The 25,565-nt window shown below is 32.7% G+C and overlaps 3 protein-coding genes across 3 annotated transcripts; all 3 read right to left on the bottom strand.

Moving 5' to 3' along the window:
- Positions 1-1,082: 1,082 nt before the first annotated feature.
- LOC143073146 (glutamine amidotransferase-like class 1 domain-containing protein 3, mitochondrial) lies at positions 1,083-8,479 on the bottom strand. Its single transcript, XM_076248478.1, has 7 exons — positions 8,324-8,479; positions 7,346-7,398; positions 6,406-6,516; positions 6,076-6,195; positions 5,724-5,816; positions 2,988-3,144; positions 1,083-1,332 (listed from the first exon to the last, which is right to left on the bottom strand). Exons 1-7 carry the CDS (start codon positions 8,429-8,431, stop codon positions 1,207-1,209), a joined length of 768 nt encoding a protein of 255 aa, XP_076104593.1. The 5' UTR covers positions 8,432-8,479; the 3' UTR covers positions 1,083-1,206.
- A 5,284-nt stretch (positions 8,480-13,763) lies between these two features.
- LOC143073148 (uncharacterized) lies at positions 13,764-15,753 on the bottom strand. The gene is made up of 2 exons (XM_076248480.1): positions 15,621-15,753; positions 13,764-15,163 (listed from the first exon to the last, which is right to left on the bottom strand). Exon 2 carries the CDS (start codon positions 15,079-15,081, stop codon positions 14,221-14,223), a length of 861 nt encoding a protein of 286 aa, XP_076104595.1. The 5' UTR covers positions 15,082-15,163; positions 15,621-15,753; the 3' UTR covers positions 13,764-14,220.
- A 2,950-nt stretch (positions 15,754-18,703) lies between these two features.
- On the bottom strand, positions 18,704-23,796 carry LOC143073149 (fucose mutarotase-like). Its single transcript, XM_076248481.1, has 6 exons — positions 23,656-23,796; positions 23,303-23,371; positions 22,233-22,303; positions 21,259-21,360; positions 19,433-19,506; positions 18,704-19,043 (listed from the first exon to the last, which is right to left on the bottom strand). The coding sequence occupies exons 1-6, from the start codon at positions 23,735-23,737 to the stop codon at positions 18,992-18,994; spliced, it is 450 nt and encodes a 149-aa protein (XP_076104596.1). The 5' UTR covers positions 23,738-23,796; the 3' UTR covers positions 18,704-18,991.
- Between the last annotated feature and the right edge of the window lie 1,769 nt (positions 23,797-25,565).

The raw sequence follows: 25,565 nt of genomic DNA on the forward strand, positions 1-25,565 counted from the left end.
AATGGTCATTTGAAAGATGAAATAAGGTGCCAGGAGATTGCGAGAATGCAGGATTTTGCTCTATTTATGCCAGAGCTTCTGGGGGCCTTGAGCGGCCCCCAGACCCCCTGCCGTAAGGCACCAAGCTGACAGCTTGGTGGGCGTCCGGCTTCGCCGAACGCATGTTACAGCCGGCTATTATTTTAATTGAGCCTTCTACTTCAATTTCAATGGAAAGCCCTGCGTTTCTTTGCAGCTGATCACCCGATTCATTTAGTATTAAACAGGGTATATCTAGTCATACAAAAGTTATATATTGTTTATTTCTTTTATACAAAAAAAACGCACATCACAAGAATTATGTATGTAAGTGCAATTTTTCATGTGCTGAGTATTAAAAGATAAGAAAATATCTTAATAGACCACAGATGTACCATGTTAAGTTTAAGTACCTGTTCAAAGTATGGTAATCATTTCAAAACTCTATTTAAGGCGGGTAAATTGACAGGTCAGCAAATACATAGAATGTAAACTCATTTTTATAGGTTGTACTATGTAATTTATCAAAGGTCACATCACGAAATGTGTCTAGTGTATTATATTGGTGCTCTTCACTTTCAGACTTAGATATTTTAAAATATCGATTTGAATGTCACGATTTCAGGAGTCTTTTTGTTCCAATTCACATGCCATGGTGAGGCAAGGGTTTTTAGTTACCGATTCCTGCTCTAGGGTGTGGCCATGATGTATAGAACACCTGTGCATGTTATAAAGGATAAAAGGCCATTTTGCTATCTAGCTGTGTCAACATCATTTGATGTTATTGGTCATAAAGTATTAGCAAGATAAAAGCAGACAAAAAAAATATTTAATAGTATACCGTCCATATGGTGGCATATACTACATCGTGCCATATTAAAACAGAACAATCCTAGTATGATTATTGACAAAATTATTTGACTTTTAGTTGGCATGTAATCAGGAGGTCTTGGGGATGTTTCTGAAAAAGTCCAGATTGAATTAAAATTCAAAACGTGTACAACGTTTACTTGACCTTGTCACAATCTGTAACGTTTCATCAGGTTAAGATACAAATCAACAAAAAAGTTTAGAAATATTTTATTTAATAGCACACGTTCTTCAATGCATCTCAATAACAAGTGTCAAAAAGACACATTCTTTTTCAACATCAGTATTGTTTTTTATAGTCTAATACTTATAACACTATCACTTTGTAAGTTTTAACACACCAGTTACCATTTTGCCAATACCATCAAATATTTCGTGCAGTGCAGTTTCACACATGTAGGCAGGTGTAGTTATAATTCTGTTTTTCTGATCTACGTGTACATCCTGATTTATAAGTTAAGGAGTTCTAAACTTTGTAAAATCATTAGAGTATTGCTGTATTTGGTGATTATTCACCCTTTTATGGCTTTGCCTTATTACATGTATAGTATTGTTGGACGAGACATACATGTGAATAAACATAATCAAACGAGAGTCTAACGGTCACCTACAATTGTTTTAATTTCCCAGTCATTGCCATTGGGTCTCATCTGGAGAGTTGTCTCATAGGCAATCATATTACATCTGCTTAATTTCATATGAACAGTACAATAGTGTCTATAATTTTGTCGAGGCCTCGATTACTGGGATTTTAAGAAAACTTGTGCCAAGGCAAGAAAGACCTGCCGTCATCACCAGAGTCCATACATGTCAAATATATTTATATCAAAAACTCAAATTCTTCAATCTAAATTCAAATTCTAAAAGGACTGTATCAAAAGTAGCATACATCTTACTTGAATTTGCACTCTCTTCCGGGATGAATCGATGCACAATTTAACTTTGTGACAACACAGGAAAGGACTGAGACCAATCTAATCAAAATCTAGAACTCTGTTTTCGTTAAACTACTCATATGTGCCTGGTGATATCATTGGAAAGGACTGAGCCACATAAACTTGGACATACGACAATCAAAGTTAGTGAAGCGTTTATTTAACTATAATGACTTTCTCTATGTTGATGCATACATATTTATGTATTTTTGTCATTTTGTTTATTTTCTTTGGTTACATCTTCTGACATCAGACTCGGATTTCTCTTGAACTGAATTTTAATGTGCGTATTGTTATGCGTTTACTTTACTACATTGGTTAGAGGTATAGGGGGAGGGTTGAGATCTCACAAACATGTTTAACCCCGCCGCATTTTTGCGCCTGTCCCAAGTCAGGAGCCTCTGGCCTTTGTTAGTCTTGTATTATTTTATTTTAGTTTCTTGTGTACAATTTGGAAATTAGTATGGCGTTCATTATCACTGGACTAGTATATATTTGTTTAGGGGCCAGCTGAAGGACGCCTCCGGGTGCGGGAATTTCTCGCTACATTGAAGACCTGTTGGTGACCCTCTGCTGTTGTTTTTTATTTGGTCGGGTTGTTGTCTCTTTGACACATTCCCCATTTCCATTCTCAATTTTATTCAACACACAAGAATATAAGATTCTATTTTCTTAGTATTGTCAACGGTTAACCGGTTAACCGTTTGAACGACCGAATACCGATAAATATATGACTTGGATGGACGGTTGTCACAGTGTCACAGTGACACGCATACCACATCTTATATCTATGTGTAGGTTACTATCAACTTAAACTACTGGTTAACCGGTTAATCGGTCGAACGGTTATCCGAGTAACCGGTTAGGCAAAAGTGTACGATTTGACAACACTAATTTTTTTTAATAAACTGATTGACTCAAATTCATGAAAAGTATAGAATTTTTGGCTGGATGGTTTCACTTGAGGATGAATATGATCCTGGTACAATGATAACTGTGATATAATCATAAATGAAAATTTAGTTAAAATTGGTATAATAATACTCTAGTCTGGATGCTATCCTTTACTCCAGAGTACACATATACATACAAGCAGATACATGTACTAATGAAAACACATAGTCTTTAATACATATTCAAACTATAATAAGGTTAAGAGGATACAGTGACATCTTTCTTCTGATGTGATGCCCCCATTGTTGTAATAGCGGCGGCTGTTCCAGCATACGGCCACTTGCCTCCTTCTTCTTGGTCTGAACCTACTGTTACTTCACATCCAGGAATCACTTTTGCAGCCAAAACAGGAGCAATGCAACACAGCCTTAAAGAAAGTTAAATGAATAACTTAGCATTCTGCTTGGTAAAATTTAGACACATAAGGAGTATAGCGGTTATTATACTCCTGGTTTACAAATGTAAAACATTTTCGATGTGAATTCAATTTTGCTAAAACATAAATCCAACGAGATACCACTTTAGACCTAAAACATGAACATTCATTACAGGTTATGTAAAAACCAAGGATTTAAAACTACTTGCATTCATAATAAGTTGCCAAAAAATGATGATAAAAGTAAATTTCAGTTATATAAAAACCTAAATCAAATTTATTTTTTTTGAAGGCTGTTTTAAGTTCACCAAACTTTAAATTCAGAACAATGTCACTAACAAGTATATATATCTTTTACTCTCATAAAGCCAATGCATTACATCGGTACAGAAATATCAAATACAAGAATAAATATTTACAATATGTACAAAACAAGCGAGCGAGGTTACAAAAGTTACAAGCCACTGGAGTACAAACACAGGTAATTATATTATTTTTATAAAAGAAGAAAGTTTCTTAAGACCTGGTTTTCTTGTATTTGACGTAAGTTCAGATAATTGAACTGTATTTTGATATTTTGTAGTATTCAGTCAAATTCTCTTTTCGTTTTGATGGGAAAAAATAAATAAAAAATGCATTCAAATATATAATGATATTCATCACCTATTTCTCGATTGTTACAAATAACATAGACTGCAAAAGCGGGTTTCTCTTGTCACGTTTTGCCATCTTGCTGATTCAATCGGCAGTCTAGATAAGTGTTGGTCGTTCGAAATCGACATAGAACAATGGCGTCATTGATGTCCAAAATCTGAATTTATTCCTGGAATTAAGTTTTTCTTAAAGTTTTGTAGTTAACTTTATACGTTTTAGTAGATTTTGAATGAGGGAATTCCAATCATGAAGATAATTTTAACCTTTTAGAAGATTTTGAATGAGGGAATTCCAATCATGAAGATAACTTTAACCTTTTATAAGATTTTGAATGAGGGAATTCCAATCATGACGATAAATTTATACCTTTTAGCAGATTTTTAATGAGGGAATTCCAATCATGAAGATAACTTTAACCTTTTAGAAGATTTTAAATGAGGGAATTCCAATCATGAAGATAATTTTAACCTTTTAGAAGATTTTGAATGAGGGAATTCCAATCATGAAGATAACTTTAACCTTTTATAAGATTTTGAATGAGGGAATTCCAATCATGACGATAAATTTATACCTTTTAGCAGATTTTTAATGAGGGAATTCCAATCATGAAGATAACTTTAACCTTTTAGAAGATTTTGAATGAGGGAATTCCAATCATGAAGATAACTTTATACCTTTTAGAAGATTTTGAATGAGGGAATTCCAATCATGAAGATAACTTTATACCTTTAAGCAGATTTTAATGAGGGAATTCCAATCCTGAAGATATTGTCAAGTTTTGTGTTTCCTATTTGAGAAACTACAATCTTAAAAAAAAGAAGAAGCTAACATATTACAGAAATCTGATACATCCTTCCCAATTTCAGGACTTCGTACATGGCTTTATAGATAGGCATTGTTGGAAAAATATTTGTTAGTCATATTTAAATTTCCTGTTTTAAATTAGATAAAAAAAATACTCAAATTTTTGAACTACTATATATCTCAATGTTTATGCCATTATGAGTACATTATCTGCTTATTATGGTGAGCGTCCATATGATTAGAAAGTTGGTATAATATGAAGGAAAACTTTGCTTTATTAATAGATATCAAATTTGCCCGAAAAAATACTGTTCCTTCTTCAAAGCAATTTCGATCAGATGACGACTTTCTTCCCCGAAAACCATACAAGGCGTCCTTTATTATTTAATTTTTCTGACTAAGAAATCTTCTAAACCGTTTAAAAATAAAGAAAATAGAACGGTGAAAAGTGTACTCCTTGTCGTAAGACGTTGTCACAAGCAAAGTATTCCATATTACAATTATTTTATGATTTAGAAATTTGATAAAAAAAAAAAGGCTTAAAATTATTCCCAAAAAGACGACTTTTTCCCCAAACAGTGCAGTCTCAGTGGTAATTGTGCATGAATACAAACTGAAAAACACTCATGTAAACATTTTTCATGCCTAAAATGACTATATGTGCAGATTTGAGTGTCTATTTATGTATCACCACTGACAATAAGGGGTCATATTTCAAATGAGGGTTTACCTCTTGAAAGGGGGTCTGCAAATTAAAGTTCCAGTCAAATTCATGGTATATTATAAATAATGACGCATATTTTCCCAATAAAAAAAGGTAGAGGTAGTTTAGAAAAAAGCCAACAATATCACTGGTATCGAATTTTACGACTTTTGCATGACTGTGTGTGTGCAATCATTCTTAAGAATTTCTTCTCATTCTCGACAGTTTGTGTATGTTTTTTGAAAGATATCATGTAATAACTTATTAATATAGACACACTGTGTGTTTCAATGTTTTTTTATTTGTTGAATCATATGTAGGATTTGTTAGTCTAATTTTATTGAAATAACAATAGGCGTCATCTTAAAAAAAAATCAAAAGTGTTGGTGCATAAACTCAATAAACTTACCCGATAGGTTTGTTGCCTTTGTGAAATTCTTGTATAACGCGTTCTACGTCACTGTTTACTTTCATGTTAGCACCATCAACGGCAAAATTTGACCTATCATTGTTAATAAATATATAGATACAGGATATACCCAATATAAAACAACGAAACAAAGACCGCCCCTAAGAAATAACATTATTTTTACATTATTTTCATGTAAACATTTATTATTATTTCAATACTTTCAATGCAATGTGTGATGGTCACGTGCTTTTATTTCGATAACTTACAACAACCAACACAAATAAACTTCAAAATCATTTATATGGTGGTTAATAAATTGCATAATTAAAATATTTTATGCCAAACTTACAAATTTTTAGCTGCTCCGAACCCGCCTGGAAATATGACTGCATCGTAATCATTGGCTGTAAGATTTGACAGTGCCTGTACTTTACCCCTGGCAATACGTGCTGATTCTACTAAGACATTCCTGTAGGTTATACATAGAAAGGATATATTAGTATGAAGACATATATATTAAGGCGAGGTGTGTTTGTGTTATTCGGGACGGAATGAAGAATCTGAATAGCCGTTTAATTTCAATTTCTTAAAAAAAGATTAGTTTGTACATACGAGTTGCATTCTCAATGTAAAACAAAATCTTCTATTCTTTGAGATTAAAACAGTTTTAAATTCTGACCTATTAGTTGGCATTGGTTCCCCTTTCGTGTGGTCGATTGCATGCATTTGTTCAATGTCTGGTGCAAACATGGATACGTCTGCTTTATTTCTACTAAGATGGACTAATATCCTGAAAGTAAAATCACACACTAAGATGCTAGATTAACATAATATATTTGTAAAAAACATATTTACAATATAACGTTATCATGTATATGTCTTCAAGAACTAAAGCCAGAACATAAAAATAAAGTTGAAAAACAGTTGAACAGTTTGAAACAAAATGAATTGTTTAAAGGTGTTTTATCTATCATACGAGGGCCATTTGTCAAATGATTAAACTATATCTGTAGCTTTATAAGAAACTTGTCCATCTCATTTGATAGATCGTAGAGTAAGTTGGCTTAAGTTATATCATGGACTTATTATTATTATTTGGGCCCATCTGCTGAAAAGTCGTTCCGTTGATAAACCACAATATATCTAACATATTACACAAATAAAACATGAACACCCATTCATAAGATTACACATGCTTTTGATGTTTTTATAATTTTGCTTTTAGAAACAAACAACTTTTTATAATATGTTATAGCACTAACAGCTACATGTATTGTCGACTGAATTATCATTTCATGGATTGCTACAGAATCGTAGATCTTTTGGAGAGGTTTAACCATTTAATATGATTTAATATGAATTCAAATTAAATTTAAAAATGATACATTTACAAAATAAACAAAGAATAGCAATGTGTGTCTTATATAGATATAAGAAGATCGATGTGGTATGAGTGTCAATGAGGAAACTCTCCATCCAAGTCACAACATGATGTAAAAATATACCATTATAGGCTACTAGACGAGATAAAAAATATAAACAAAAGTGAAAACAGTCAAAATGGGTGGAATTTGGGAACCCTCAATAACATCCACTATTCTAACTCCACATTATCTTACGCTGAGGCCTCGTGTACTTCTGTTCCATCGTATACTCCACAACCTGATAATACCTGAAAAGATAGAACAAATACCACTATATAGGATTGTCATTAAATCAGTACTTTACATCCCAAATATATCACAGGCACTTACAAGTCTCTGAAAAAATATCTGTAAAGGAACGCGACAAGCTGACTTCAAAACCATCTAGCTCTTATAATGCATCCGCTAAGTCTACAAAATATTTTTGTGATCGTCAAAAATAGACTTATTTGTTCCAAAGCCCTATTAAAAACTTAGACAGGAATCATTTTATAGATTTTTTTACACTCATTATTAAAATAAATATGAAAACTATTGATATTTTGAATGTATAAACAAAATATTTAATTAAAATATTCTAGTTTTCAAAATGTATGCATCTTAGATTGCAGGAATGTATAATATTAATCATTTAGAGTTGTAAAAATTTGAGGACCAAGAGGAATATAAGCCATAGTGTTATTTACTCTTAAAATAGGGTGTTTAACTTTTAACTAACTTCCTCGAACCTTGACATCTCTGATTTTTTTCTAATAATCCTCTTATCAAATGTTCAAGCGGAAAGTGCACGCATGTATCCCGAATAAAAACATTTTTCAGAACCTGCGTAATAGTTTTTTTGTAAACAAGTTGATTGTTTTCTCTTTTTATATATGTATGAAATATTTGCCACTGTACATATCAAAAAGTTCTTGAAAAAAAATATATCCTGTTAATAAATAAAGTAAAAACAATTTTCATAGATACCAAGAGTAAAATAATTTTGTAACATAAACTATAACACACACGAAGTGAAAAAATATCTCATGATTTCCGGATTCTATTCATTCTCGTCCCGATAATATTTCTTTTAAAGAAATCTATCTGCTCATAGTCAGCATGACATATGGCCCTTCATGTCTGAGTTAAACCACCAACAATAAAACAGAAATCTATTCAATTGAAAGTACTTACCACGGCAACTTTTGCACTTTGAACTGATGAACAATGAAAGGCATTTCTTGGGACACATTGCAAAGAATATTGTGTACAAAGTCGGAATATTCTGGTTGTTGCCAACATGGTGTCAGTTCATTCGATGACTGCGGAAGTGATTCAACATGAACACAATCAAAATAGAAAGGAAAGGAAACGGGTGCCAAAAGTATGATGTTTTTTTTTTATTAAAAGAAAAAGCATACATAACATTATTAAAGTAAATCATTTATAAAGTCAAGATTAGTACTATAATCGTTTATTTTAATTGTCATAAATAAGGTAGTCACGTTATATGCAAAAATGTCTAGTACACAATCATGATTAATAATTAAAAAAAAGCACATATATAGACAGCTCAGACTATTGTCAAATTGTTCAAAAATATTTGAAGAAATAAAACAAAGTGTCAGTAATTCGATTTTTACGCATGCACATGTTATTTGGGAACTCCTCATTCACTTTGAATTCAGAATTAAATTGGTGGAACTAAAATCTAGTACTTAATGAATGGCTGTTATTTATTTTGAATTTATTGAACCATAAAATTAATTTTTGACTCTTCACATTGAATAATCCGCGAAGCCATAATTAATTTTTGACTCTGCACATTGAATAATCCGCGAAGCGGATTATGTTAAATGTGAAGAGTCAAAAATTAATTTTATGGTTCAATAAATTCAAAATAAATTATTGCCATTCATTATAAATAAATTTTTATCAAAAATAAGGCTCAAAAAATATATGTTAGAACGAATAACAACGTACACAGATGTTTGCGTATGAATACACAACGTTAGAGTGGGCGTGTCTCCATAAAAATTGATAACATTGAAAATAAAGCTAATTCTTTTAACCAATCAGAAGACAGTGAATACACCAAATTTATTTATATTTACATGTACACTATATGATGTTTATCGTTGTAAGTAAGTACTGTAAGGAAGTAAATCATTTATTATAGTGACATGTGTAGTAAAATAATATTGCATGATAAAAATAGTTAATTCTGTATTACACCCGGCCCGTTCGATCTATAGATAAGTCACTTTAAACTTTAGTTAATGTACATATTTTCAATAAGCATTGCGGATCATTGCGAGATTGTGACTTGTAAAGAAGTTCCTTTCTTTTACAGAAAAATAATTTTAAAAATATGGCTGTTTATTTTTGATGAAGTGTCATCAAATTAGCAAATGATCTATTACCAATAAATTTACTATCAAGGTTCACTGATTCAAATAACAACGTAAGCTTCTTAACGGTACAATCATCGACAGATCCGTCACCGCATAAAGTCCAAAATCGTTCATCAGGAGCCTCCTTTTATCACAAAGTTTCAATGCGCAAAGGTAGTATACCACAGCGATATTTCATAACTGATCGTTCTTGTTTCTTGATGTTCATTTTGACGTAGTCTAGTATTTCTGTTTAATCGTTATGTTAGTCTTTAATTTGGGGAGAGTAGAGATTTTACTAGTCCAATCATTTTCACAGTATTCCATAATCTTTGTAACGAAAAGTTCAATGTTGCATACATTTACATAGACAATAATAGTGCATTGACTTGACATATCAACGATATAAGGATGAGGCTTAGAAACGGGGAAATGCGAGGCTGTGCCGAGCTATTTCCCCGTTTCGGGCCGAATCCTTATATCGTTGATATGTCAAGTCAATGCACTATTATTGTCTTTATACTGCAATCTAAAAAACCCTTTTCAATGGTTGTTTAATGCGTTAAGGTTATTTATTGGATTTAAATATTGGGGAAAATCCCCTTTAAAAAGGCCTCATATCATGCTCGCGGAGAAATATACAACACAATGAAATGTACATATTTACCTGTTGAAACTCACACTCGACGGTGAACGAAATCGTTTGAGTCTGGACTTAAATAGCAACCATAAGCATGAAACATAATAATTTATAGGTTGCAAAAAAAAAATATTAACAAATGAAATATGTTTTCCCAATAATTGCAAAAGAAACAAGGTTTAGTCGATCCACGCGTCGTTGTATGCATTGGAAACAAGAACAGGTTGAAGAGGTCGTATGAATAATTAAATATTATTTCGGCATTTTCAATTTAAATATTCATGAGGAAAAGTGATATCGGGTCAGTGACTGTATATGACATAGAAATATACAGTCAACGCATTTTGACTGCTCAAATAGAACGAGTGCAGTATAAATATTCATAGCAACTGCCCATGCCACTTTGGGGATGGGGGTCCTTCATCGGAGATCTAAGTCTATCATGTATATTTTAACAAGTCTATTCCATCTTCTAACCATAGAAATCCACCGTCTTAAAGTTGGCTGTCTGTAACCATCCTATTACACTGTTTAAAGAAACAACTGATGCAAATCTGTGTAATCCCAAACAGGGTATACTGCACGGATTTTCACATCTTTAATGTAGTGGTATGCTTTATATCAGTTAAACTGATGACAGGGGACTCTTGAAATATTTACTTTTATTGTGTATACTAATGATCTTGTTGTTATTTTTTATTTTCATTTTGTTATGTTGTGTCACATTCTATATATATGTTGTTTTATGACAATAAAGATTTGAATTGAATTGAAAAAATATATCCCCAAATACCTGCCCAATAATCAATGACTGTTACAACACACGACTCGAAAAGAGCTTCAAATGTTTTAAATGCAACATCCTTAAAACCGTGAATCTTTGATAGCATTCCTCCTAGTGCCCTTCCTCCAGCTTTCCCTAATGATTCGTTGCAACACCATTGTCTCCATTGTTGGCACCAACTGTACACAACATCTAAGCAACGTTGCTTTTTCTAATCCCAGGAATAGATTACCTTAGCCGTATTTGGTACCATTTTTTTGGAATTTTGGGTCTTCAATGCTCTTCAACTTTGTACTTGTTTGGCTTTATGACTATTTAGATCTGAGCGTCACTGATGAGTTTTATGTAGACGAAACGCGCGTCTGGCGTATAAAATTATAATCCTGGTACCTTTGATAACTATATATATATATATTCATAAAATATAAGATAAAATATTCATGTTGGGTCTCTGTTAGAATAACAATGTCGTCGGCGTATAATAGAAGACTGATTTTCTCATTATCACAAGGTATTCCAGTTTCTAGATCTCTAATTTCAGTAGCTAAATCGTTGACAAATAGAGCAAACAAAGTAGACGATAAATCATCCCCTTGGCTGACCCAATTTGAATACTGGTCCTATGATCCTCGATAACTTTCAGGAGGGCCGAATCTGAAATGCTAATAATCGGAATTATAAAGATCTTTATAAAAAAAAAGATCAAATATAATTATGACGTTCGTAACATTTGGAAAAAAATCGGCGATAATTTGGTCGAGCATTTTGGTTTTTTTCTGTTATAGTGCATGGTACATTTTGTATAACCTTGGCTATCTTTATTTTTTCGGGAAATACTGACGTTTTAAAACTCTTATTGATCATTGTTTTTATAGAACTGATAAATATAGGTTTTGGTCAATGTTTAGCATATTAGTTGAAATATTGTCATCCCGTAGCCTTTTTAGCATTTAGTTTATCTAGTATGCTAGATGGCAAGGTCATATAAAACAGGCTATATCTGGAATGTAAATTATGAAAGATGAAGGACTGGAATTTAGACAGTCACTGCATTGGAATGTTGGACAAAATCCAAATTATTAAGTTTCAACTAACCACTTGCATACCCATGAAGTAGATCGAGTTGTTGCATGGTTTTCAACATTTCGACATATCTCCCTACTCATTCCGACTGAACGTGGATGCGTATTTATACATCCAACACAGCCTCTTCCTCAAACTTTGGCGTAAGGCCGAACGGGATAAAGTACACAGACATTTTTTTTTGTATTATATACACCCAATTCGATCATTGTGGTTCATTTAGAGTACAAATTCAATTAAAAAAAATATTGAAAAGTGAGAAAAACACGTAGCAAACAAACAAGTATACATTTTTTTCACGCTTTTTATTTTATAAAAAGCTCATGATATTCATCACAATTGTGAACATTCTTGAATGGTGGATGATTTGACGGGTCGCGATTACTTCGAGAGCCAACACTAAATGGTCCTGAACATGCAATATATTTGCCAATCTAATTAAAAACCGATCTCTCATCGCTCCTGTTTCTGATATGTCGCGTGGGAGATCTAAGGAAACCAGCTTTGAGGTCACATGTGAGTGACCTCGTAGGTGTGTCTTTTTCGACCAATTAAATTGAGTCTTCCACGATCTTGAAAGTTTAACGTAAGGTAAAGGGATGCAACTCATTTTATTTACGACGAAATCGTCAGTCAAAATAATTCATCAACTTTTTTGATTGGCTTATTAATAGGTCGTCAACTCATTTGCATATCATTATAAATTCATAACTTTTAGTTCACTCACATGTGACCTCAAAGCCTGTTTCGTAAGATCTCCCACGCGACATATCAGAAAACGGGAGCGATGAGAGATCGGTTTTTAATTAGATTGTATATTTACCACATGACGTTAAGCAACTAACAATCCTCATCAATCAAAACCTATCAAGTTGAACGCATCTGTTATGTATCATATCTTAGGTGAAATAAAGGATAGAACTTTTACAACAAAGTCTGATCTATAACTTGGCTTAAATTTAGAAATCGTTTGTGAGGGTCGATTGAAAAAGAAAGATTCCCTATTTTGAACTTTCCATTTCTAAATGTATGTAGTAACATTCCTGTAGCGCTTGTTTATGGAGTGTATATCTCCAACTTGATACGATATTCCTGAGCTTGTATTTCTTATCATAATATGTTCTGGAAAGATTATTCCTGCTAGCAAGAAACTAAACAAAGAGTTCCAACCGGTGATGTTGAAATAATCACCTTCAACAATTTACGGACGCCATAACGACTTGGTTGACCATTGTTGAATATCTGTTTCACGATGACAACAGATACGTCTCAATTGTCGCAACCATAATCCTATTCTCTTTTCCTTGAATGTAACATATCGTATAAGTTGAGCAACACGACGGATGCCACATGTGTAGCAGGATCTGCTTACCTTTCCGAAGCACTTGTGATCACCGCAGATTTTAGGTGGGATTCGTATTTTTTGTTTCAGTTAGGAGAATTGTATACCGCTATTTGTCTATTGTTCGTTTTTCTGGTTTTGTCATTGTGTTGTCAGTTTGTTTTCGATTATATTAATGTGTTAGAGTGCAAGTACCCCTGTGGTATCTTTCCCCTCTCTAAAATCAAAAATCTTTTTAATTTAAAAATATAACATTTTAAATGACGCCAAGTCATCTTAAATGGCCGTATAGCTATGATCACAGCTATCAAATATTTACAAAGTTTGAATTATTGTATTTGATTTTTTTTCTATTTCATTCAGTTATTTGATATTCATATATTTCATATATATCAGAAACAATCAGCTTTAATGCAAAATAACAATTTTATATAAATTCAACAATTTTAACAAAATATTCAACTATCACATTCTGTCAAATATATATAGTTTTTTTTTATAAATATGATTATATGTAATATATAATTTATTAATATTTTATACTTAATATAACAATTAAATCATAATACAATATAGGATCAACAAGATTCTCGATTGTCGTTAATACCATAAATGTGATATATGTAATAACTGATTAATAATTTACATTGCATATAACAAATAATTCAAAATATATAAAAATATCCCTGATTATCTCTGTGGAGATCATACATAATAAGCTAAGGTAGGATAATACTGAGGTAAAAATAAACATATCTAAAATCTTCAACATCATAAAAAAAATTAAATTAAGTAAGGATGATTTGTGTTTTCATGAAGGTTAGTTGTCTTGGACGCTTTTGGTGAATTTTAAGCGGTGGACAACGAAGCCATGACTGGATCATGGTCAAAAAGAGAAAGTACGCCCTCAACTTTCGTCTCAGTCTTTACGTCTAATGTTTTGACGTCTGACATAGATAAAGATTTTGAAGAAATATAAAAGTCAATAACGCTTTCTTCGTCTCTTCTTTTAGTCGGAGTGTATCTGTGCAGAGCTAAAGAAGACGGTATAAGTTTTTCAATGTCTTTTATCTTCACATTGAAATCCCCGGCTATGACAAAAGGAAGCGATTCTTTCTCTGACAATTTCATGATATATTCCAATAGATATTTAAATTCTGCTTTCAAGTCCTCTAATTTGGCTTTATTATGTCTTCCATGCCACGAAACACAAATGAACTCTACGATCGGAACTCCTTTTGTTTTTACATTAAGAAGACACATTCTTGGGATAGGTGTGAAGCCTTGTTGGATTTTCCCTATCCGAACAAGTTCCTCAAGTGTGCTTTCTAACAACTTTTGCGAATATTGCACTACTACAACTTCATTTATGTCAAAAATAATGCTTGCGTCCTTGTGTCCTTTATAATGTAAATTATCTGGCCACTTAAATTCATTCCATGCTCTACTACGGATACTGGTCCATCCAAACTCTTGTAATAAAACCAAACTAGATTCTGATTTGGAGATAACGTCAAAAATTGCTTGTTTCCTTCTCTCTGTCGGTTTCTCTCCGGTGTTCTTTCCACCCGTATTCATTATAATAAATTTTAGTGACGAACTACTTGGAGATCCACGGGTACCATAAGTGTCACCCTTGTCTGATTTCCTTGGACTTCTCGCCTTGTCTATATCTTTTGGTGTGTCTTTTCCTTTAGGTTTTGAAGCCATAGTAACGGTTTTGCTTATGTAGATCTACAATACTTCACTCTTATGTTACTTTATGTCATATGCATCACTTCATTATGAAAATCTGAAATAAATCACGGAAAAGTAAAGTCAAAATGTCTAAAGAATTTGTGAAAATTTTCAAGTTTTCTTCCTTGTGTCAGAAGATTATTTCCTTATTGTTCCTCTGTAGTTTAATTTATGTACAAGTCCAGATAAAGATTAGTTATATATAGCAGCCATGATTAAAAATATTCGACATATATATATATCTGCTTAATGTGTTAAAATTTCTTATCGTTGAATTTGTTGTTAATATTATATGCGTATCATATTACTTTTGAAACACAGATTTTCTGTTTTTGCTTAATCAGGGGTTGTTATTATTGATCATGTTGTTATTAAATATCATTTATTGATCGTTACCCTGACCTGTGCAACTATTATTTTTACAAGTGTGTACGTCTTGTAAGATCAATGAAACATAATTATAACAGTATTGAAAGTACTTTGAATATGAACGAGGAAGAAATTAAACTTACCATTACTAATAAATGTTCAGACATTTATTTTGTCATCACATTTTATAAGCATCCCGAATAAATATAACACAACATCTAATTGTCATATGATCGAGTGAACAAACATGCTGAAACAAAACAAACCTCTATTTATAGACATGTCCTGATTGGTTACATATGTAGTGTGGATTTCCCTCAGGATTTCCTAGTTAATTGTTATTTATAGATATGGTTGGCGGGTTATTTAAAGTTAAATTTAATCGGTGACCATGTTATGTAATTTGATGGGACTGTCATACAAGTGAGAGGTTTAGCTAGCTATAAAACCAGGTTCAATCCACCATTTTCTACATTTGAAAGTGCCTGTACTAAGTCAGGAATATGACAGTTCTTGTCCATTCGTTTTTATGCGTTTTGTTATTTGATTTTGCCATGTGATTATGGACTTTCCGAATTGATTTTCCTCTGAGTTCAGTATTTTTGTGATTTTACTTTTTAAGTCATTTAATGTATTTGGGAGCTCTATTAGCAGAAAATTTCTTTTCTTAAAGAATTATTGATAATACACCAAATAAAAAAAAAACGCTCCAGTGTGGGTACTAAGGAATCATTGAATACATAGTTCTGTAAATAGAATACATGTATTTGATTAACCAAATTATGGTACCCACTATATTGTATCCATCTGAGGAGTTTAGACCTTTTCAACTGATTCTTGGTTTGTTGTACTGTTACATCACTGTTCCAAGATTGGGAGGGTCGGCGCCTTAAAGCTAGTTTAACCTCGCCATTTTCTGTATGTGCCTCTCCCAAATCAGGAGATGTATTTTGTACATAACGTAGGTTGACTGTGACAAAAAAAGACAGAAACTGAAACGCTATTTCGGTTATTATAACTATATTTGAGCCAATTTACCAAAAGGGGTGGCCTGGGACATGTGGGAGTCGAACAGCAATGTGTCCGAGTATTTATACATTCAAACAGACACCTCTAATTCAATTTATTATTGCTACTTTCTCCTTTTTGCAAAATCTAATGAAAAATACTAAACCATCCATTAGGGACGACATCAAAAGTTCAATGTAGGATAAAAAAAACTTAATTCACATAGTTTTTTCGCTGACCCCCCTACCCCCTTCTTAACTTAATTTGGGAAAAATTGATTTACCTATATGGATATATGTAAAATCGATTTTAGACTAACAAAACTTGAGGCAATGTTGACCCCCCTACCCCCAAACTATTCGATTTAAGTTTTTTATCCTACATCGATCTTTTGATGTCATCCATTAGATAATATAAATATATATCCAATAGTTAGGACTTTGATGGATTAAATCTTACAAATCATTCGCTTTGTTAAAAGGTAAATATGGTCCGAAAAAAATTGGCTGCTTATATAGGGAATCACTGAAGCGTGACTTGATTGAGCCCCCTCTTAGGCAGTCAGTGGGCCCCTACTTATGAAAATTTCTGGTTCCGCCACTGATGTGATATTCGGGGGGAGGGGTCAGCAGGATTTCGATAACAAATTACCTGAAAATCAGTAAACTGAATTATGTTTTCAAATACAACGTGAAAATAAATATCCTGACCAACACAATTTTGAAAATACTTTTTTGTATAATTAATGAAACTAAATATTCATACAACATTGACAAACAATTAAAATATATGTTATGCAATTACCGTCTATCCACCACTTTCCCAGAATATCAACAACATTGTTAAAATAGTATTTTGAATAACACTGCTTTTCAAAGAAGTCAACGTATTTGCGTTTTGAGTACATTCTATTCAGTATTCTTAAAATTGACCATACATTGAATATTTGAAATAATATATAGAGAATAATACATGGCAAAATCCGTATCATATGTCGTATCATCCCGAGACATCAATATCAGCCCAAGGGCCTTTAGGCCCGAGGGATGATATTGGTCGAGGGTGATACGGCATGTGATACGGATTTTGCCATGTATTATACGCTTTATCATATATTTCAACAGAAGAGTATTATATTATATGAACTGTTTTCTGATCCCGATAGATTAGCACTGGGTTACCTTCAGTTCTGCTTTTGTCTTGGTTCAAAGCCTTAAAATAACTGCTTATACAAAGCACATGGGTTACCTTACCATTTGCCTGCTGCTGTTTTAAAAATATTTTGTTTATTATTGTATTTATTTGAGTGTTTTGTATTTTTTATAGTTGCATTTAGTGTGCCAAAAAATATGCAAACTTGATGTTCGTGACGTCACATACAATATGAAAACTTGACGTTCGTGACGTTACATACCAAACAATGACGTCATTAAAAAAAATGACCTATTTTGAGGAAATTTTTTCTTAAGCAAAAAAAAAACAAAAAACTTTATGTAAAAAAAAAAAAAAAAAAAAGGTATGCGATACGGGTTTTACCATGCGATACGGGTTTAGCTATGCGATACGGGGTATGCGATACAGGGTAGGTGATACAGACTGGAAAAACAACCTTTATTAGATATACAAAATAGCTGTATTTTGTACTAAATATATGATAAACAGAAATAATGTTGCTGCTTCTCCACTAAGCCTGAATTATATAGTAAAAAGAACAGACTCACTGGTTACGACAAAGGTAGAATAATGTGCATCCATTTATTTTCGTTACACTTTCTTTTGAGAACAAGTAGGTTTAAAATCGGACACAGCATAACTGTCTAGTACAAAGCAGGCTTCGAACGACATTAACATATTATCGTTCTTATAAGAATGTAATATTTGCCACTGGAAGTTAAACATCACTCCACCATCATCCAAAAGTAATGTAAGGCCTTTACCGAAGGTTCCGTTACAGTTGTATCAATGAACAGTCTAGTGTAACTTTGACGTCTAAACAGCTTTCTAACATTTACTTTTCATGAATCTCATATAATTTATATCTAGCCAATATACAGACAAATCCATGTTTCATTTCAGTTTCGTAGGGAAAGCTTGCAGTTTCCATTTTTCAAATACTGCGTTGCTGTATACCTTGACTCACTTAAATGGGAAACTTATATTCATACCATTTTATGCATCTTCAAGTAACAATTTTATGTAATGAAAACATTGGAAAGTCTTCTTAGCCAAAATACATATTTTATTAATCATTCATGTTTATTGAGCAATAATATTAACAAAAACCACCTTTAATACATCATTACTTTCGCCTCTATTTTACTGTCATTGTAAAATTTATCCCAAAAAAATCATGTATAAAAATATAAATATTTTAAAAAGCTTTTAGTTATATTGCACCGAATTAATTATATTTCGGAAATCCACTTTCTAAATTCAGCAAGCAGCACATCTTTATAGGAAAAATGGTTTTCACAGGACAGTTAATCTTATGTTGACATCAAACTATTCAAACAGCAACTCCCTTTTTCAAAATTATATTTCCATATTGTGCAGTCTCCCTGTAGAAATACATAAATATATTTTATTTATATTATTTATTCCAATAGTATATCTATGCATTCCTTTCTTCTGAACACCTATTTAGCGAAAGATAAAACAAAATTGGCATAGTAAAATAAAAAATAATTAATATCCATTTGGTCTTATATTTATAATGTTATATTTATTTACAGGAAAGTTAAAAAAAAATATTCAAGAAAAATAATCTAGATCTCTTTCAATGTAAAAAAAAATATAAAATATCATTCAAAATCTGTTCCAATTTTCATCTTTGTTAAGATGATTGCTATTACTCTTATTTCTGTTTTAAAACAGTTATGAACATATTCTGTGTATATAATTTGTAAATAAGAGACTTTGCAAAACAGTTGCTTAAACAAAAACCTACCCTGTATGAACAACTGCAAATGCCTTCTTTGCTTTCTCATAAAATGCAAACCTTTCTACCTTTTCTATCTGTATCTGTAATAACACATTAAAAACAAGCTTATATAAATAAGGCCGTTAGATTTCTCGTTTAAATTGTTACATGTAGTTGTTTATTTCTGTGTTTTTTTGTCTCTTGTGGAGAGTTGTTTAATTGGCAATCATACCACATCTTCATTTTGTTTATATTAAACAGGATTTGCAAAACTGTTATGGATTAATTTTTAAACTTGTTCGTTCATTATTGCCGTTTCTATTATAATATTTATTTGTTCATTTAAAATTTGATCAGATATATATCAATTGTAAATTATAACATGCCTTCTCCTTATAACATGTATAATATAGCATTTTGTATATATATGAAGTATTGGGGAAAGGTTAGCATAAAACAGCAGTAGGATGCATGCGAATCCTCCTACTTCTAAAAAATGAGAGGGAAATGTTTTGCCCACTTTTCTATACCTCATGATTTATTTAGTTATAAGAAATGAGCTTAATACACTGAATTATTTCTGTTCTAAAAAATATTACCAATATACAAATATACAAATATACATCTTCTGCTGATATTACTCTTTCGTGTAGGACGAATTGTGTTTGCTTCTCAAACACCAATGTTTTAACTGGGAATGAAATCCAGCCCTTTGTAATCCCAACCAAATCCACCGTTCTTGAAATACATTTATTTTCCCATTTACACTGTATTCACTGTTTTTTTGTTCCATGTATGGGCATTATCTTTTCCGGTATGTGCGTACGTTCGTCCGTCCGTGTGACCCGCTTCAGGTTAAAGTTTTTGGTTAAAGATTTTGGTCAAGGTAGTTATTGATGAAGTAGAAGTTCAATCAACTTGAAACTTAGTACACATGTTTCCTTTGGTATGATCTTCATAATTTTAATGCCTTATTATATTATTGACCCCAATTTCACTGTCCACTGAACATACAAAATGACGGTGTGAGTGAGGCATCCATGTACTATGGACACATTCTTGTTTTTTTCATGAATTTAAACATCTTTTGAGTGGCAGCAGTCCTTTTGTGCCAATTACTGTTTTTTAGGGGTATCATTTGCATCAAATTTTGTTTTCCAAATGTATCAATTGCGCCAATACTCGGAACTCATTTGCGCCAATTTACCTGTTCTTATTTTTGGCTTAAAAAGTATCATATGTTGGAGATATTTCACCATGAAAATGAGCATCTGGAGAGAAATGACTTGAAATGCATTAGACAGTCCATGTACAGAGAGAGAAGAAAACTTATTGCCTTGCTGAATATTTATTACAAGATATGCCAAAAGAGAAGAAAACAGAAGCTTCGGTGATTATGTTTTAGCCACATTTGTTGATGACACAGTGCTTTGTTCCCACCATCCGTATAGGCTGAAACTATCTACCGCAAGACGAACCAGTAATGGAGCAGAAGCATTCCACAGGAATTATTATGAACTTGACAATTTTGTGAAGTTACAAGCTACTAAATACATTAAATTGGGAAATATCCTGACCATGCAATAGCAGTAAGAAGAAAAAAAATCTTCTAATTGGCGCAATCGTATCTTTTATTTTTGGCGCAAATGATACCATGTAATTTAAAACAGGTAGCGCAAACTTAGCATTGGAGAAAAAAAGTTGTGGCGCAAACGGATCTCTCCCTTTTGAGTGATGTGTTTTGTAACAAACCTTTGAATGTATTGAGTGAATAAGTGCAGGCTGAACATATTTTCGACATATAGGTTGTTATGATGTATTGATGAATTACATAAAAATAACCGTGAGTTTACCTTTGAACTCTCGTGTTTATCAATTATTTGTCTATACTTTAACCAGACTGGGGTCTGTAGGTTGCGATCTTTATCACTTTGTACTAAATCCATCAAAGAAACCTACAATGTACAACCACATTATCAGTTGAATAATATCCTTTCAATTATTTCTTGCTTTAAAAGTTTAGGTACTGGAGTTACTGAACATCAGATGACTGGAAGTTCTGGTGGATAGTCAAAGCTAGGTACTTGTCTCAGAAAATAACAACGCATTTCTATACCTTAAAGTAAGGTTAAATTACAAAGTTACATATACTTTTTTTTCTGGGACAAGGATCTGTGTGGATGATGAATACATGACAGGGAATCTAACCTTACAGTAATAATCATTATATTGTAGTGATATAATCATGAGACAATCACTAGTTTGAAAATTATCAGTTTAATCTGGTGTGTTGTTATATATTATAACAGCTAGGTGTCTGCGCAATGCTAGGTGGTGTTGTCGTAGAAGCGAGAAATATAAAGTACAGCTCCACTCGGGGAGGAAGTTACGAATGAATCAGATTTACTCTAACATCGTTAGGTTGACCGTTATTTTTCTAAGCACTAGCAGATCATCTTAATAACTGGCTCCGCCGGTAATTTTTCATCCACTTGTACCATCATTCTATAGTGCCGTGCAAGTGCTTGGTGGACACTCTTCTGTAATAATAGGTTTGATTTGTCACGGTATGCATTCATATTTCTCTCGCTGTCGTTGCAAAATATCCTTCAGATTTTTAATATTCACGAGAGGACATGTAATCGACATTTTACTATGATCTGAAAACGATGGTGCGTGTTTTAGTTGTGATGACTGCACCTACGATCAACCGTATTCTATCGACTTGATAAGGTGTAACATGCATGTTTTTAGAAACTAATATGTTACAGTAAAATAAGATGAGCCGAAAACCGAATTCATGTATAAAACTTTAATCCATACGTACTGGAAAGTTTTCATATTGGTCTAAGGGAAGTAACTGTAGTACCGCATCTAACAATGTAGGAATGTCCAATCCTACAATACAAACGAATGTGTTAAGATTTCTATTTTCACATGTGGATTCGGGGTTTGAAGAATCACCCACTAGGTAAACCCAAATTGTAAATAAACACGTTTTATTGTGGGTATTTATATTTTGAGAATGGAAATATATATCAGAAGTACAATTATTATACCAATAGCTCGGCCCTAATTTCATTTGAGTGTTTGCGTAGGGTCGTGGGCTGGATGTATAACACTGACGCTAGATAGTGATTTAAGCTGCCATCTATTTTTACCTAGGCATGGGGTTTGAGATGGGCAGTTGTTTACAAATTGATAAAAGATTTAAAAAGCGGTTAATTGTTTTATTTCATCATGATAATGTTAGTATGCCTTACACTAAGTATAAACTACCAGTGGCGGATCCAGAACTTTTCCTAAGGGGGGCCGCTCCAGTCATGCTTCAATAAATTGTACACTTTTCAAATCAAATCCTTCAGTAAAATTCACAGATTTAAATTTTATTTACACATAAGGGACGATATCAAAAGTTCAATGTAGGATAAAAAAAACACCTCAATTCGCATAGTTTTTTCTCTGACACCCACCTTCCCTCTCTCCCCTCATAACTTAATTTGAGAAATATTTATTGACAATATATAAAATCGATTTTGGATAAACCAAAAATGCAGTAATTTGAAAAGCCCCCATTTTTTTCCGAACCCACCCCAAACTATATGATATAAGTTTTTTTTATCCTACATTCATTTAGATCTTTTGATGTCGTCCCTAAATAAGATGGTTATGTCGAGTTCAAAATTGTCCTCAGTCTATTATTCTATAGTCATCTCAAAGTTATGAAAATAAGAAAAAACGTGAAGTTATCACATATACAAGACACATACAATCTGCCAATATATTGCCGTCGGAAACCGTTTAAAATATTAAAAAGGATACTATTATTATAATTTACGTCAATGCTGGAATTACTTTGTATGATGTTATGTACAGTATTCTAAGGGAAAAACGAACCATCAGCTCTGACTTCAATTGGTCCACTTCGACAGATAGAGGAGGATGGAAAATGAGCATCTGCCAAAACTGAAAATATCAAAATAAAATTCTACAAAATAAAATAAAAGATCTATTTAAAAGACTGATAAGTTAATTATACTGTGAAGATCATATATCCTGTTCATTTTCATTTAAAGCTTTAATTCAATAGATTTATTCTAAAAGGAAAGACTCGGTAACCACTTAGCCGAGGAGATACTAAATTGTCACACCTGTCCTGGACAGTGGCTGAAGCGTATATATAATACATGTAGTGTGATTACATTATAATTATTATATAAGTTACTAGCAATAACAGTTTTTAACAATACCTATTTCGTCTCCGTGTCCCATCAGTGCTAGGACCTGTAACAAATGTGGAGATAAAACATTTGGAATCGTTTTCAGAGGCATTTTTAATGTTTCGATCAGCTGTTTTCGTTTGTAAACAACAAATGGGCGGTTAACTCTGATCAAATCCAAGGGAGATAATTTTATTATATACTTCCACGTTGTGTATTTTTTTTCAAATTAGATATCAGTATTCACATAGGCGGATCCAGGGGGGGGGGCCCCTTTCATGGGGAAAATTTGGTTGATTATATAGGGAATCATTGAAGCATGACTGGAGTGCCCCCCCTTAGGTCAGTCAGCGGGCCCCCCTTAGGAAAAGTTCTGGATCCGCCACTGATTCATTATATATTCTATTATTGTACCTTTGTTTAATCACGTTCTAATGTAAACATGTTCACACTTTTATTGTATGTTAAAATGTTGTACTAACATACCCCATGCGGAGACTTTATTGAAATAAAATGTATTATGTCCAAAATATGTTCTGAAGATTATCCCAGAACCTCACATTATATGTTCAATACTATTTTTTTCAAACGGTTCCCGACTGTTATACCAACTAGTTTGTTTGTTTTATGAAATATTGATATGGCTGGTTTCAAAATAAAATATAACCAATATAAAATATTTTATTTATAAGTTTTGAGAAAAAAAGTCATTGAAAATAACAAAAATATTGTACTCCGAGGAAAATTCAAAACGAAAAGCATATATCTAAGTAAATGGCAAAATCAAAGGCTCAAATTCACCAAACGAATAGATAACAGCTGTCATATTCCTGACTTTGTATAGACTTTAAATGATTTTCTTTAGTAGAAAATGGTGGAATAAACCTGGTTGTATAGCTAGTTAAACCTCTCACTTGTATGCCAGTCGCATAAAATATACATTGAATATATGTTGAATATTTTAATTGCTGGCGAAGCAGACTGCAATCATTATTACTTTTTTCTTCATCTCTTTTTTTATGGTCACAATACATGGAAAGGTCACCCATATTCAGTATAAAAACAGCAGTATTTTGTTTGGTCATTATTTAGAGGAAGACTGAAATGTAGGTACCGTCTAAGTTCATCAAGGCAGCGTTTGCTGAAAAAAGCAAAAAGAACAAACTCGCACATTTCTGTGGATATTTTGACTTCAAAAGAAATTAGACCGTTGAAACTCATCATAACTTAACCGTGCGTTAAAAAAACTTTTTTAGAAGTATAATTGATGTTAAAATTGATCGTGGTAAAACAAAGTTAACCATCTTAAATTTTATCGTAATTTGTAAGAGATTGTACTATACATTAATTAACATGTATTTAAGTATTAAGAGCACTTGCGCGGATGTGTAATGCACCCTACCGCCAGTCGAACTTCTGTTCTAGTATACGAGAATCTTGCATTTGTCGATTGCAGTGGCGGATCAAAGGGGGGGTTCCGGGGGGTTGCACCCCCTTTTTTTGGACGATCAGTGCATTTGAATGGGGACCTGTTGTTGGACCCCCCCCCTTTTTTTAAATGGCTGGATCCGCCACTGCATTGCAGATTCTATGCATGTACCGTAATGACTACTGGGTTTAAGCGAATTTTACACTTTTAACAACTCCCAACCCCGCTATCACTTTTTCTTTTTTTTCTGTGACAGCCGATACGTGAGGGTCTGGAGTATGGATTAGAATAGAGAAAAGAATTGAGTAAAATAGGTCAAAATCTAAGAATAGAAAATAATAGGCTGCTAAAATATAAAGAGAGGGAAACTCATAAAGAATAGCAGTGGTGGATCCAGAAATGTTCATAAGGGGCATTTGACTGCCTAAGAGGGTGCCTGCTCCAGTCATGCTTCAGTGATTCCCTATATAATCAAACCAATTGTATTTTTAAAAAAGGGCACCGGGCCACT

This window comes from Mytilus galloprovincialis, chromosome 4, assembly GCF_965363235.1.
Source record: "Mytilus galloprovincialis chromosome 4, xbMytGall1.hap1.1, whole genome shotgun sequence".
Taxonomy (NCBI): domain Eukaryota; kingdom Metazoa; phylum Mollusca; class Bivalvia; order Mytilida; family Mytilidae; genus Mytilus; species Mytilus galloprovincialis.